Raw genomic sequence first — 14,040 nt, 5'->3', positions numbered from 1 at the left:
TATATACATACATATATGTATATATATATATATATATATGTATATGTATATATATATGTATGTATATATATATGTATGTATATATATATATGTATATATATAATATATATTTGTTAAAAATTGGATAACATACCCGTGGGTGAAAACGTTTTAATAAACGTTTTAAACCAAATCGCAAATGAAAATTGCATTAGCGATTTTTTTTTTTTAAATAATATAAACATTTTATACATTGAGTCAGGGGGGACGAGACCCACATCCCCCCACTGCGGTCGCAGTGTACCCCGTCGTAGGTACTGCGACGGCAGTGGTACGCAATACCACTAACGTCGCAGGCCCTGCGACCGCAGGGTCCTGCGTACCGGCAATCATATCATATAATGTGTCATTTTTTTTTAAAAACGTTTGCCATATTCAATTTGGCATTAATCGAATTTGATTAATTCAATAATTTATATATTCATATATGTATTTGTATGTATATATTTTAATAAATATATATATAAGTATGTATATAATATGTAAATACGATTATATGTTTTATAATTGTAAATTGATAATTGATTTATATCAAGGCTCATGATTAAAATTAATTGTTCTATTAAGTATATTGAATTAGTGAGGGACATTTGGATTAAAATTATAATTAAAGAATGGAATTGTATTCATGTATAAATGTTCCTTCAAATTCTTTTTCTAAACTTGGAAACGTAAACCGAGACTTTTGCATTTAAATTCAAATTGTAAATTTAGCAAAACCAAAACATGTGTTTGCATTGTGTATTCTTTATGCTATTGTTTTGGGTTTTGGGTTGACTAGTGTTGACCAGTATAGGACGTCTACTAGAGGCTTGGGAGTTATGTGATTGTGATGTCATGATGATGTTTTAATCTCGATCTTTATAAACCCAACCATGGTTATGTGATGGAATGCTCTATGTATTGTTTGTAATTACTGATTGTTATAAGTTGAGATTCTTATGTATGAGACACTTGACTTAACCATTATTTTTGGTCATTGATCAGTTAACCTTGGTTATTTTCTAGTCGCCATGATGGGACTATGATGTGGATTTATTCTTGATGATGTCATGTTGTGACATGTTTGACTCAACCATTTTTGGAGTCTTCGATCAGTATGATTGAGATATATATTTTGGTTATTGAGAACCATTTGATACTTTGATTATCAGTGATACTTCAGTTGCCAGTAGAGAGCTATTGTGTTCATGATTTTCTATGGATGTTTGCTCGTGGAGAATTGATGCTTTTATGCATATTTGATGATTTTATTATGGATTATCTTTTTTGATTTTGAGATTTATGATTCCATGAGCATTAGGGTAGGATATCTGCATGTAGTGACGGGAAGTGGCTTGCAATGGGGGTTGGGGCCCTAAGAGGCTGCCAGGGTAACTCATTGTAAGTTGGATTAATAAGTGATAACATTCACACCTAATACTAACTGAATAAACCTAAAAAGATAAGTGTTTTGTTCTCGCCCATGCCTTGAGTGCTTGTACAGGCTAGGATGGGAGTAGTGAGACGCATGGTTGCGACCTTGCATTCCGTAGTATGCCTCGTCAGTATGAGAGGATACTAGTGGCCACATGAAATCAGTATGGACCCATGGAGTTTAGCTAACTGCCAGGGTAACTTGTACATGATAATTGTGATGACACTTTCCCACTTGCATAGTAGGTTCCTACATGTCATTGTGTGCCTCTGGAGATTAGATGTCAGATTTTGTGTTAGGAACCTTTGAGTTAGTATACTTTTAGGATTCCTGGACTTATAGAGATTTGTGCTATGTGATTTTGGATAGCCTGTTTGGGACTTGAGATTATCTCCTTAGCACGGTGGGAGTGGACCACTTAGGTACCACGCGGTCGGGTGGTAGTGTATTTTTCACTCTTATCATTTTGAGATTCATTGAGACATCGTGGCTGACACGTCCTTCATGATGATGGTGGATATGTATCCTTTTCATTAATGATTAGCATATGTTAGATGATGTTATCTTATGCTTATATTTGCATGTTAGATTACTTTCTACATATGATGTTGTATATATTAGGAGTGACATTCCTACTATGTTAATTTCGATGATCTCCTCGGTGATTTGGAATGTTACACACGGAGGGATGGCTAGGATCCATGATGGTCTAATGATGCTATTAACGGTTGGGAGGAACCGTGCACTTAGTTTATTATGTTTGATCTTTATGATGGATGTATATATCTTCTATGATGATGTATCATGTGTATCATGTGATTATCTTTACTTTGATGTATCATGGATTAGAATAGGATGATGTACCTTATTCTATGTATGTATATTCTTTTGAGCTTGTCATACCCTGTGACATGTACAGTGGATGATTGAGTATTTGAAATGTAATGTATAAACATTGGACTTATCATTATTATTTCATGTGGATGTTGTACTAGATGGATTCATGTATGATAGATGTTTCTAGATGTAATCCAACGTTAAGGGATCTTAAAGAATGTAATCTGTTATGTATGTTATGTTTACTTTCAGATGGACATTGCTATTGCTTCCGTTATTGTGCATTAGTTATACGTGGTGTTTACTTTCATATTAAAAAAAAAATGCTGCTAAACTTAGTGAAATTCTAGGTTAATTCTTTGGATCCCTTGGCGGGGCATTACAGACGACGCATGGGAGGGAACAATTTGTGAGGCAGGGTTGGAGGAAGACACTTGTAGAACTAAGCAAGGACCAGAAGTCACCAATAGCACAAAAGGCTCGTCCAAGGAAAGGAAAGGAAAGTTTGTTTTATAGTCCACAACACCAGTCCTAGGTGTATGGGTTAACATATGGTCACAGTGTATGGGACTACATCATACTCCTTGCGGGAGGTACCTAATTGCACTATAAACGAGGTGTACATACCCTACCCCCCAGTGGGATTTGAACTTGTGACCTCTCCACCACTAGGCCAACTCAAGTTGTACATGAGAGGTTGAAGCAGACATTTTAACTTTCTCAAGACTAGAGGGGAAGGAGATTGTTTCTATTTCTATAAAGACATTATATTTTTAATCTTTACCAAATATTGAATACTATTGCTTTTTCACATTATAGTTTTGGATTTTTTTGTGCCCATATTTCTAGAATATTGTAAGGATTGTTTATTCCTTCATTTTGGACATTCTCTTCACAAGAGTAACAAATTGATTTATTATATTCCAATCCTTCTCATGGACCTAAGACCATATATAAATCTTGAGTGATTTCTTCAAGACATGAATGCAATGTGTAGATGTCCATATTAGCTTAACGAGTTATAAAAAAATTAGTTTAAACAATCCCAACTACCTAAATTTAGTTTAAACAATCCCAACTACCTATTTTTGCCTACTATAAAGTCCATACCTGTTATATTCAAACTAAATCCTTCATCTTCCAAAGAACTTTTATTAAATATTTTATTTATTTACTTTTGTTCCTCACCTAATAATAAGAACTCTCTTGGATATGTTTAGCTATCTGGCGTGTGTGTGTGTGTGTGTGTGTGTGTGTGTGTGTGTGTGTGTGTGTGTGTGCGCGCGCGCGTGCACGTGTGCGTTTGCGTTTGCATTTGCATTTGCGTTTGCGTGTGCATGTGCGTTTGCGTGTGCGTGTGCGTGTGCATGTGTGTGTGTGTGTGTGCGCGCGCGCGTGTGTGTGTGATGTTTGTCAATATAACTTCACATGTTCACTTCTCTCTTTCACAACGTATTGGTCATATATTTCAATCAATTATTATTCATATTTGAATAATTTATCATAACTTCCTATATAATTTTCTTATGTATTTAGACTATTGAAAAAACCATAATGACTATCCCCACCTTTTATCTAATCCCATATGTCGTACACTTGTTTATTAGTCCTTATTGTCCTAGGATTTGATATTTGTGTCTTTATTTTTTATTATTTTTTCTTAGTCACATATGCATGTAGGATAAGCAGACAAACTCAATTTGTATCTTCTATTTGACTCCTTGTATAAATTAAAAATTTAAATTACAAATTTGGCCATTCTTTTCAAGCTCCTAAGTAATCCCAACTATCTTTTATTTTTGAGATATAGGTATTTTGAAGACTACAATCACACAAAACCTTTATCCTATCATTTACTTTTACTTTTACTTTTTATTTCTATTTATCATTTTTAAGTACATTTTTAAAATTAATTTCAAACAATTATGTATAGTCCAGTATCTTATAATTTTTTATTTTCATTAGGTTTTTTAATTGTAGAAGGTGTTGACATACATTCAATGCTCAACTAAAAAAAATTATAAGCTTGATATACCCTTTTGGTCATAATTTTAAATCTTCATATTACTTTGCACTCCTATTTTATTTTTCCAAAATCTTTTATTTAAAAGCTTATATACATTTTCAAAGACCATTCAAATTGTTAAATTGTAAAAAATAATAATTTTAAAGACTTGTTATAGCTTGTGCAAAAACCCTCACAAGGTTGATCCAAACTTCGTTTTGCATGTGCTTGGCTAGTTTTAAAACCATATCTTACACTAGCTGAGATATAAGATTTTTTTATTCTAGTAGTTTTTTAAATGGTTTTAAAAATAATTTTGAATATATGATGTTAACGAGTTAATAAGTTTTTTTTCCAAAGTTGTGATACATCATCTAATTAACTTTCAAACAAAAATAAGTTTCATGTTAAAACTTTTAATTTTTTTAATTTCTTATTATTGCCATATCATTGCTAAACAAAAGATATTTTCGAACTTACTTTCTAAAGATTAGCACTTCATTTTGATTTAGGAAAATCTCAAAATACATTTTCGGAATGAAAAGAAAACCTATATGTTTTGTCCATGAAAGAAAAAATTAAATTGTTAACACTATCAAAATCTGACAGGATTGTCACAACCTAATCGATGCCCAAAGGAGTTGAGTTGTCATAGCCCTCAAAATCCCTGATGTAAGCTTTTGAGGTACTCAATTAAATTAAGCTTTGAACTCTTTAAAACTTTTATATAGCTGTAAAACTCTCATAAATCACTGAAATGGTTGTCACAACTATTTAATAGACTAAATTTTCCTACAGAATAATACAGCTATTAACAGTAACTTGGAGTAACTAAAAAGATCATCTCACACTGATTCGTTAAAACTTACATATCGTATGAATACAAATTCAATTCCAAAACTTTTTTTTACATTGCACTCAATACACCATACAAAAACTAATTATTTTGCACTCAAATATCATGCAAATCTAACAGAAGTTTTTCTAGATATGTGTTGAAGACAACATGTTTATGACCATCCTAGAACATAATCCAGGACATAGACTATAACAAGAGATAGAGGATACATAAGAAAACCAATGGAACTCATCCAAAGTTTATATGTGGTGACGATGCTGCCCATGAGCCCCGTCACTGCAATTGCAATTAATATCACCAATACTTCAGCTGAAAAGTTCCAATCCAATCCTCGAAGATAGACAATGGCCAAGAAAACGCCCAAGCACAATGTATTGTTCATTGTCACTGCCCCATATATCTACAAAACAAGATCTGAACATTGAGAAATCTATCTGAAAATTAGCGTTTGCATGTCAATGTGCATGTGTATGAGATAGAGAAAACAACAGAGTAACATGCAGAACTTAAGCAAGAAAATATATCTGGTATACTGAAACAGCGAACGCAGTGCCCTAAAAGGTGCCCATATTGGCAAACAGAGAGATCCCATGAACAATTCTCGCTTTTCTATTCCCAGTGTCGTCCCCATTCTCAGTTTTCGAACTCGTCAAGTATCTTCATGGATCAAAGAAATTGAAAGACAAGGAAGGAGAAATGTACCTCAGAATAAGTCAAAGAAGCAGTTCGTTTTTTCTTCCGGCTTGCAAAGATAAGTGCTGAAATGGCCTCACTGGAGTTTGTAGCGAAGGGCATTGCTATGAAAGAAATAAAGAAGGTAGGGATGTTTGTGACATCAGAAAAGTTGTCAACAGCGTCCACAAGTGGATCAGCAACGACGCCTGCTATAGCTGCTCCTGCCACAAGTAGCAAAGTAGCTTTCAAATAGACTTTATATTTGCTGCCAACATTTTCACTTTCTCCAGCCGTATCCATCAAAGCTTCTAGTTCTTCCTTACTCTTCTGCAACACCAGATACAGAAAATTGACTAGTGTTAGAAAAGTTCTAGCATAAAACCTTTACTTGAGTCTATCAAGAGTGCCTAGCAAATGCCATTCAATATTATGTAACTAGGGTATACCTTATGAAAAGTGGGTACAATTGAATCCCGATCTGATTGATCAACACTATCAACTGCAGTTTGAATCCATTTACACATGCCATCTCTAAATTCATCTATTGAAATCTGATTATCTTGAACAACATCCAATTCTGACATTACTCTATTCATACTCTCTTGAATTTCATTTTCAGGAGCATCGATTTCAAGACCAACAATGAGACCGCGTAACTCTCCTTTTGTCAAATATCCATCATGATCAGCATCAAGTTCTCGGAAAACTCTGTTTCTCAAGCAAAGATCACCATGGAAGTTAATCAGAACCTTATAATGCTTTATATCCTATATACAATATTCAAGCCAAGAATTAAACTTACCTTTCAATGACTGTCGTATTAGGGTCACCATTATCCTTAACAAGTCCTCCATAACGCTTATGATGCTCAGCTAGAATGGATGATATGATATGTCTATGTTTTAAAAAGTCCAATCGTCTTTTCTGAATCCAAGGTTCCATTACCTGCATTCAAAAAACCCCAAGGCAATTAGAGAAGAGACGAGCCTATCATTACTAGGAGATCTCGGAATTCACTTTTGTTTTAAAAACTATGATAAATTTTAATTTTGTCTTAAACATAAAAGGGCAAAAGAGTTAAGGTTCTAATCAAGCTTAAAATTTATTAACCAGAGTATCCCAGAAAATAACTAGCCGCAAATATCTTGATTCCCTCTCAAATCTTATCGACAACAAAAGTGTAAGACTTAGAATTCCCTTCAGCCCTGGAATTTGACTACTTCCAGTTCCTCTTACTTGGGACTTGGTGCTGATGCCTGCCCAGTTTTGGAGGAAGTGTCTTGTTGTTGACATAATTTTGCTAGAGGCTAAACCAAAGCAAGGCAATAGTCATTTTTGTTATTAAATGTGTTCCTTTCCATGTATATAAACAGATTCCATAAACAAAAGTCAAGGAATGAGTATATACCTAATCTCCGTCCCAAATCAAGATGTTAGATTTATATCTGATGATAGTTTGGTGGAACTGCGTGCTAGAACAAGTTGATAGTTCTGGTTTATAGTATAGTTTGTGCTAGCATATATATAAAACAAGAGCACGTGCTGGTGACATGTTCCTACCATAATGCATTTGTTTTGAAGATGACATTTTAAAAAATATATATAGTAATAATATTAAAGCCTAAATTGTTGAAGAATAATTTGGAGTGTGCACAATTATTAGTCATGGTAATAGTATAGTAAATCTGACAAATAGTGTTGAATAATGTTTAATATTGAAGCATCTATATTTAAAAGTTAACAGACATCTAATCTAATAATATATCAAGTTTAATTAAACAACATTGCAAAATCATATAACACATCAATCTTGTACCTGTCAATTAGCAAAATCTATAACACAAGGTTTAGGTAAACAACATTGTGAACTTATAAAACACATTTTTAAATCTAGTACCTATCAATGAGCAAAATCTATAACGTATTGTTTAGTTAAACAAATAAATAGAAGGTGGATGTGGGTTTGGAAAGTAAGGCAGGCCACCCATCATAGAGAGTCTCAAGGTACAAGTAAATGGCAAGGTAAATTGCTAATGGTAGGTAAAAGACCTTGGATGCAACCACCAAATGTTAAAAAAGAAGTCCGTTTTATGGAGCATAAGAGGGTTTAAATAGTCCTCATAAGCAATATGTGCTGAGAAACTGTATTTTGGAATTAAAGGTAGACATTCTTTTATTACGAGAAGTAAAAATAACTACACACACACACTAGTATAGCAGACAGAATTTGGCCAGGCTCCTCCTTCATAAATGATGCTAATGGGAGGGAGTGGTTACAATGTGCAATCCTAATAAACTGAAAGGAGATATCTATTCCTTCTCTCCCAATTACCTAATTAATTTCACTATGGCTAACTGTTTGTGATGCTTATTCAACGTGTATGCTCCTAATACTTGTTCTATGCATAGGGAGGTTAATAAGATTTCGATTATCATACTGGATTACATGGACCCACTTTGGATGGTGGCTGGAGATTTTAATCCTTCCTTCTTCCCCTCTGGAAAAATGAGGGGGTGGATGGACTACACTAATACCATCGCAGATTTGACAGACTTCATCTGCAATATGGGGATTTTTGATATCAAGTTCATGGGTCAACCTTTCACTTGGCCGAACAATAGGAAAGGGAATAACCTAATTCAATTTAAACTTGACAGAACCCTGGATTCTACCAGATGGGCCATTGGATGTAATTCCACTCTTAAAGCTCTTCCAAGAATAGTTTCAGATCATTATCCAGTTTTCCAAAATTGGATTGACAACCTCTCACTGCACCCCTTCCCTTCCATTTGGAGATTATTTGGAAATCTAACTCAAACTCGAAGGAAGTGTTCAAAAGTGATGGAATACCCCTGTCAAGGATTCTGCAATGTATAGGGTGTCTCAAAAGTTGGACCTAAATAGAAAGAAAGACAAAGGTTGGACCAAAATCATGTTTGGGGGAATTTTCATCCAAAAAAAAGAAATAAGCTCCAACTACAAGCAATACAGAAATTTAATTTCTAAAGGAGATTACTCTCAAACTTACAATATGAAGAAAAAAATTGAGGAAGAAGTGGAAAGACAATCTAGGTAAGGAAGATATTTACTGGAAGCAAAGATCAAGAGCGCAAAGGTTCAAAGAAGGTGACATAAACTCAATCTTTTTCGACAGGTCAGCAAGTAGACACAGGAAGAAGAATGTTGATCAGGATATCAATGAAGGCTCTCAACTGGGAGAAGTGGTTGTGGACTAATTCAAACATGCTTGAGGACGACAGAAGTGATTCACATAACCTCAATGAAAAACTTTAAGTTGTCTCCCACATGGCATTAGGCCGGCTGACAATGATCAGTTCCTTGCTCCAGTTACAGAGGAGGAAGTGTTCATTGTTGTCTTCTCTATCGATGCTTATAAGGGGCAGAGTCCAGACGGATTCTCTCCTACCTTCTTCTAGGAATAGTGGGATATTGTGGGATATGATGTCATGGAAACCAAAAATTTCTATATAACTGGTAAGCTGCTGAAAAACCTTGACAACACTTTCATTGCTTCTAATTCCTAAAACTCAAGCCTAAAAAGATGAGTGATTTCAGACCTATAGCCTATGGAACACAATATACAAGATCTTCTTTAAAGTCTTAGTTAACAGTATTCTTTCTAGATAATTTTATTAAGTGTAACCAAAAAAAAATTTGTTCCTAGAAGGCAATCTCTTAATGTTGAAATATCAACCCAAGAAAATATCCACTCTATGGACAAATGTCGCATGTCAGGTATGGTCCTAAAGCTTGTTATTTCTAATGCTTGTGATAGGGTAAGATGGAAATTATTTGAAGTTCTTTTACAGCTGAGTTTCAATGGAAGATTAATTGACTTTATAAGAGAATGTGTGGAAACTGTTTGTTTCTTTGTCCGTGGTTAATGGTGTTACTAGGGGAATTTTCAGAGATGAAAAAGGCATCAGACAAGGGGGCCCACTGTCATCCTATTTATTTATTATACTTGCAGAGGTTTTGGCCAGAAATTCTCTCAACATGATTTATTTGGGGAGAATCAAAGGACTCAAAGATGCTTCTACTCTTCCCCCTTCTTTCCTATGATAGTTTGTTGATGACACTATCCTCTTTGGAAAGGCTTTGATTGTTGAAGCAAGAGAGTGGAAGGCTTTTCTTGCTGATTATGCAAAAGCCTTGGGCCAGCACATCAATTATGTGAAAAGCAGTATATACTTCTTCAATACCAAAGAAGACCTACAAAACAAAATCAAATTATCCTAGGTTGTCAGAATGTTGCTCTTCCTCATACCTGTTGTGAAATTTTCACACCATCGCCCATTCCAAATGTGGACCCTCTACTTTTTGCTTTGGTAATAGTAGTGGTCTTAGGTTCTTTTAGATGGTCTTAGGTGCTTCTAGTTGGTAAGAGAGACACTAGAAGGACAAAAAAATAACAAAGTATAGACAGCAGATTGGATAAGGAAAAATCCTCCAGGTGTGACAGATTCCACCAGCCCTCAAGGATTCCATAATCCTCTGACCTCCACGATTTCTGTCCCCTCTTTATGGTTTGTAATTCTTTTCTAGCCCTTAAACTCACCCACGAGAAAGTACTCAAGCCACTAGATGAACCAAGAGACATGTTTAGAGGCCAAAATCTCAAAGAGAATGATGAAAATCAGAATGAAGCATGGAGATAAAACATTTAAATCGGGCTTCTAAGTTGCCCAAGTCACCTTGCATTGAATATAAAATTCACCTTGGAAAGGAATGGGAGACTTGATTGCCTTTGAGACAATGAGAAATTTCTATAAAAAGGCGGAATTTAGGGAGACGAGTGCAACTTTGAAGGTACAAGGCAAAATGGTAAGGATGAAAAAGCATAGGAGGAAAATCGTCAAGGCATGGCAGAATCTGCCCTTAAACATAAGTAAGGAGAGGCATCATGAAAATGGACAGATTCATTTTTTCCCCAGATTTGACATGAAGGATGTGAGCTTGAGACTCAAGAGCTAGATGGATAGAGCAAAATTTGGGTGTTGAATGTGAGCAAAATCCTCTTTGGGGTACAATTTCCACCATTTAGAGGAAGACAACTTTTAGTATAATAAAGGATGAGTTCAGTAAAATAAAACCATGAATTGGAAACTTCTTCACAAAACAAAAGGGTGGAGTAAATGAGTTTGAAGTTGAGAAATGAAATGAGGGAGATAGTAAGTGTAAAGCTGAATCATCAAGGCATGGAAAAATATGCCAACCTTTCAGGATTCCAAATTCCTCTCCTTACCTCAATTTTCGCCTTGTGTGGAAGGCAATAATAACTCAACCAAGCTCAAATCTGCATTATGAAAGTGAAAACAAAAGAGAACAGAGATTGAGGAGCATGATATGTGCATTTTTATTGACAAATTTAAAAACCAAGTATAGGCCGAATTAAGAGGGTGCATGATCAGGATTGAATTGAAAAGAAGATAAAGGCAAAATCCTTTGGAGGTGGCGGATTTTGCCACCTTCCAAGGATTATTAAATCTTTTCATCTCCCAAATTTCTGCCTTTCCCTTATCATGATGTAGAATCAAGGTTGGCTTTAGTAATGAACAAAAACACAAGACTGGCAACCAAGGTTTAAGTGGACTGAATTCACTAGAAAAGATGGATCTGAAAAAAGAAAGAGAGAAAGGTGTACGGGGCGAAACTAAGGTTGAGAAAGAAAAATCCTTAAAGCCCTCTCAATTCTGCCTTATAAGAGCTGAAACATACATTAGGCTTGCTCAAATGGCATAGTAAACAACTAAGGTGGGAAGTCCACATTCAATGAAGAAGTGAATTATGGAAATGAAAATGTAGGAAGTGGGGAATCCTCTACACAGGGTGGATTCCACCCCCTATGAGGATTCCATAATCCTCATCCATCCCAAATTTTTGCCTTAGGCTGTTTGATATCATACCTTATTTTCAAGGTGAAATGGTGAAGAAGTGGGAAGGTGAATGAGGAAATTGAAAGGTGGGAAGGTGATGAAGAAGTTGAAAGGTAGCATGAAGGCTTAGATATGGGGACCAAGAGGAATCCTCAAGGGTTGGCGGACTCCACCGTCCCCCAGAGATAAAACCCTTGATCACAAGTGATTTCCATCCCAACATAATGCCTCAGTCAAGAGTAAAACAAGGGTGTGATTTAATTAAAAAATTAATCAAACAAAAGAACCATTATTCCCCCACAGTCAGGTCAGCCTTAGAAGGCGAGAAAAGTGACTAAATAAAATGTTTTAATTGGTTTAACAAGATCAAGTTGGCCTTCACATACGGCATGTCCTTTTGAGATGTAGGTTGCCTATTTAAGGAGGGTGATTAGCATTCATTTCAAGCATCAAATCAAAACAGATTTACCTCTGCCACTAAGGCAGTGATTTCTTCATTAATGCAGCAAATGATTTCCACTGTGGGCAGCAAACTGTGATAAGGGAAAGAGAAATATTCTAAAGGAAGAAATAAATCCTCTTGAAGGAACATCAATTTTGCACATAAATAGCAGTTTCTTCCAAAAATTAGAGGTTTGAGGGTGGGAGAGAAAAAATCTGGGTACGCGATTTTATGAAATTCATTTGTATTTTTTCCAGATTTTGACATGAGTTCATTCATTTCAAGTTCTTGATACAAAATCAGAATTATGAGTATTTACTATTTAGATCTCTAATTTTCTCATGCTGAGATGATTAAATTTTATAAAGGACAAAATTAGAACTGCATAAAGTGAGGCTCCAATTCATTTAAATTTGATTGAATTACTTGAGATAGAGGATTTTCAAAGTGAATTATATCTAGTTTATAATCCAAGGTCTGATCTAAGAAGAAAGAAAATTTTAATCAAATGCCTTTTGCCTCCTTGTTTTGATGTAGAAGAAACTGGAATTTAAATGCAATTTCATTTCATATTTTCTTCACTTCCTTTCAATTTTGTGAACTTAATGAATCTTTCCTTTGTTTTGTGAGGCCATATTCAAGACTTCAAGGAGAGAACAAGCAGATGCTACAAAGTCAACCTCAAAACTTCAATCAGTCAAGCTCGAGGATTTCAACATTGAAAATCAGATTATCAAAAGGCGAATTCAAGGATCAAGACCAAGGAGACAAGTGAAATAAAAATCAACTTATGGCAATGAAAATTTCCAAGAAAGAAAATTGAGAAAATTTGAGAAGATGAAGCAATTTGAGAATATGCCATCACCATTTGGGAATATGCTTGATAATGTTGATATCGAGAGAGATTTTTTCATCACCAAAGAAATGATCAAGTCTACAAAATAAGGATGTCAAGATGGCACCTATTTGTCTTCTACCAAACAAAAGATTCCAATTACACATGGTCATGCAAATTCAATCATATTAGGCCATGTGTACAATTTTCTCATTGTCTCTCAAAAGCATTGTAATTTTCTTATTGGCCCATTGGGTGGTGCCTTCATGTAATTGGTTGATAGGGTGGCAACCCTAATAAGAGTTTGTAGGGATATATCTAGTCCCTTGATCTTGAAGTGATCTTGGCCCTTCATTGTAATTGAACAACCATAAAGTTTAAGGCCTCCTCATTTGTAAAGGGTTAGACACCAAGATTCATTAGAGAAGTTAGTATTAGAAGTAGAGTGGGAGGGAAGACTTGGTGAAATTATTGCAATAATGCTATAAAATTAATTGATGATTCATTGTTGCTCTTCATGGTGGATTATTCAATGTTGCTTTGAAGTATTGCACAGTTTCTATTCCTCATTTAGGATTTCATTTTATGTTAAGTAGAAGTAGATGAATGGAAAATATTCTTAAATAATGATTAATGGTGAAGCTATTGTTACATATTTTTTGGTATTTGCTGATTGTAAGTAATAGTGTAAGGTTAGTCTGGGCTTAATTGCAAGTGTTTGACTTCTATTGCTAACGTTCATTTAGATTGCGCCTTAATAGGGTATTTAGATTTCTTAAATGTAAAGGGTTAGACACCAAGATTCATTAGAGAAGTTAAAATTAGAAGTAGAGTGGGAGGGACGACTTTGTGAAATTATTGCCATAATGCTATCAAATTAATTGTTGATTTATTGTTGGTCTTCATGGTGGATTATTCAATGTTGCTTTGAAGTATTCCATGGTTTCTTCAATTCCTCATTTAGGATTTCATTTTATGTTAAGTAGAAGTAGAAGTACATGACTAGAAGATATTGTTGAACAATGATTAATGG

At 34.8% G+C, this 14,040-nt stretch overlaps 1 protein-coding gene across 1 annotated transcript in view; it reads right to left on the bottom strand.

Moving 5' to 3' along the window:
* Positions 1-5,120: 5,120 nt before the first annotated feature.
* LOC149572715 (sodium/calcium exchanger NCL2-like) overlaps positions 5,121-14,040 on the bottom strand; it is a 56,448-nt gene continuing 47,528 nt past the window's right edge. Inside the window, exons 4-7 of the mRNA XM_089813802.1 lie at positions 6,635-6,777; positions 6,279-6,540; positions 5,860-6,159; positions 5,121-5,557 (exon numbers count right to left, since the gene is read on the bottom strand). Coding sequence (XP_089669928.1) covers positions 5,309-5,557; positions 5,860-6,159; positions 6,279-6,540; positions 6,635-6,777 — 954 coding nt within the window. The 3' untranslated portion in view covers positions 5,121-5,308. The remainder of the gene's footprint in view (positions 5,558-5,859; positions 6,160-6,278; positions 6,541-6,634; positions 6,778-14,040) is intronic.

This window comes from Cupressus sempervirens, chromosome 2 (assembly GCF_028749045.1).
Source record: "Cupressus sempervirens isolate cs-2001-9-10 chromosome 2, ASM2874904v1, whole genome shotgun sequence".
Taxonomy (NCBI): Eukaryota; Viridiplantae; Streptophyta; class Pinopsida; order Cupressales; family Cupressaceae; genus Cupressus; species Cupressus sempervirens.
This window is presented reverse-complemented; position numbering and strand designations above follow the sequence as displayed.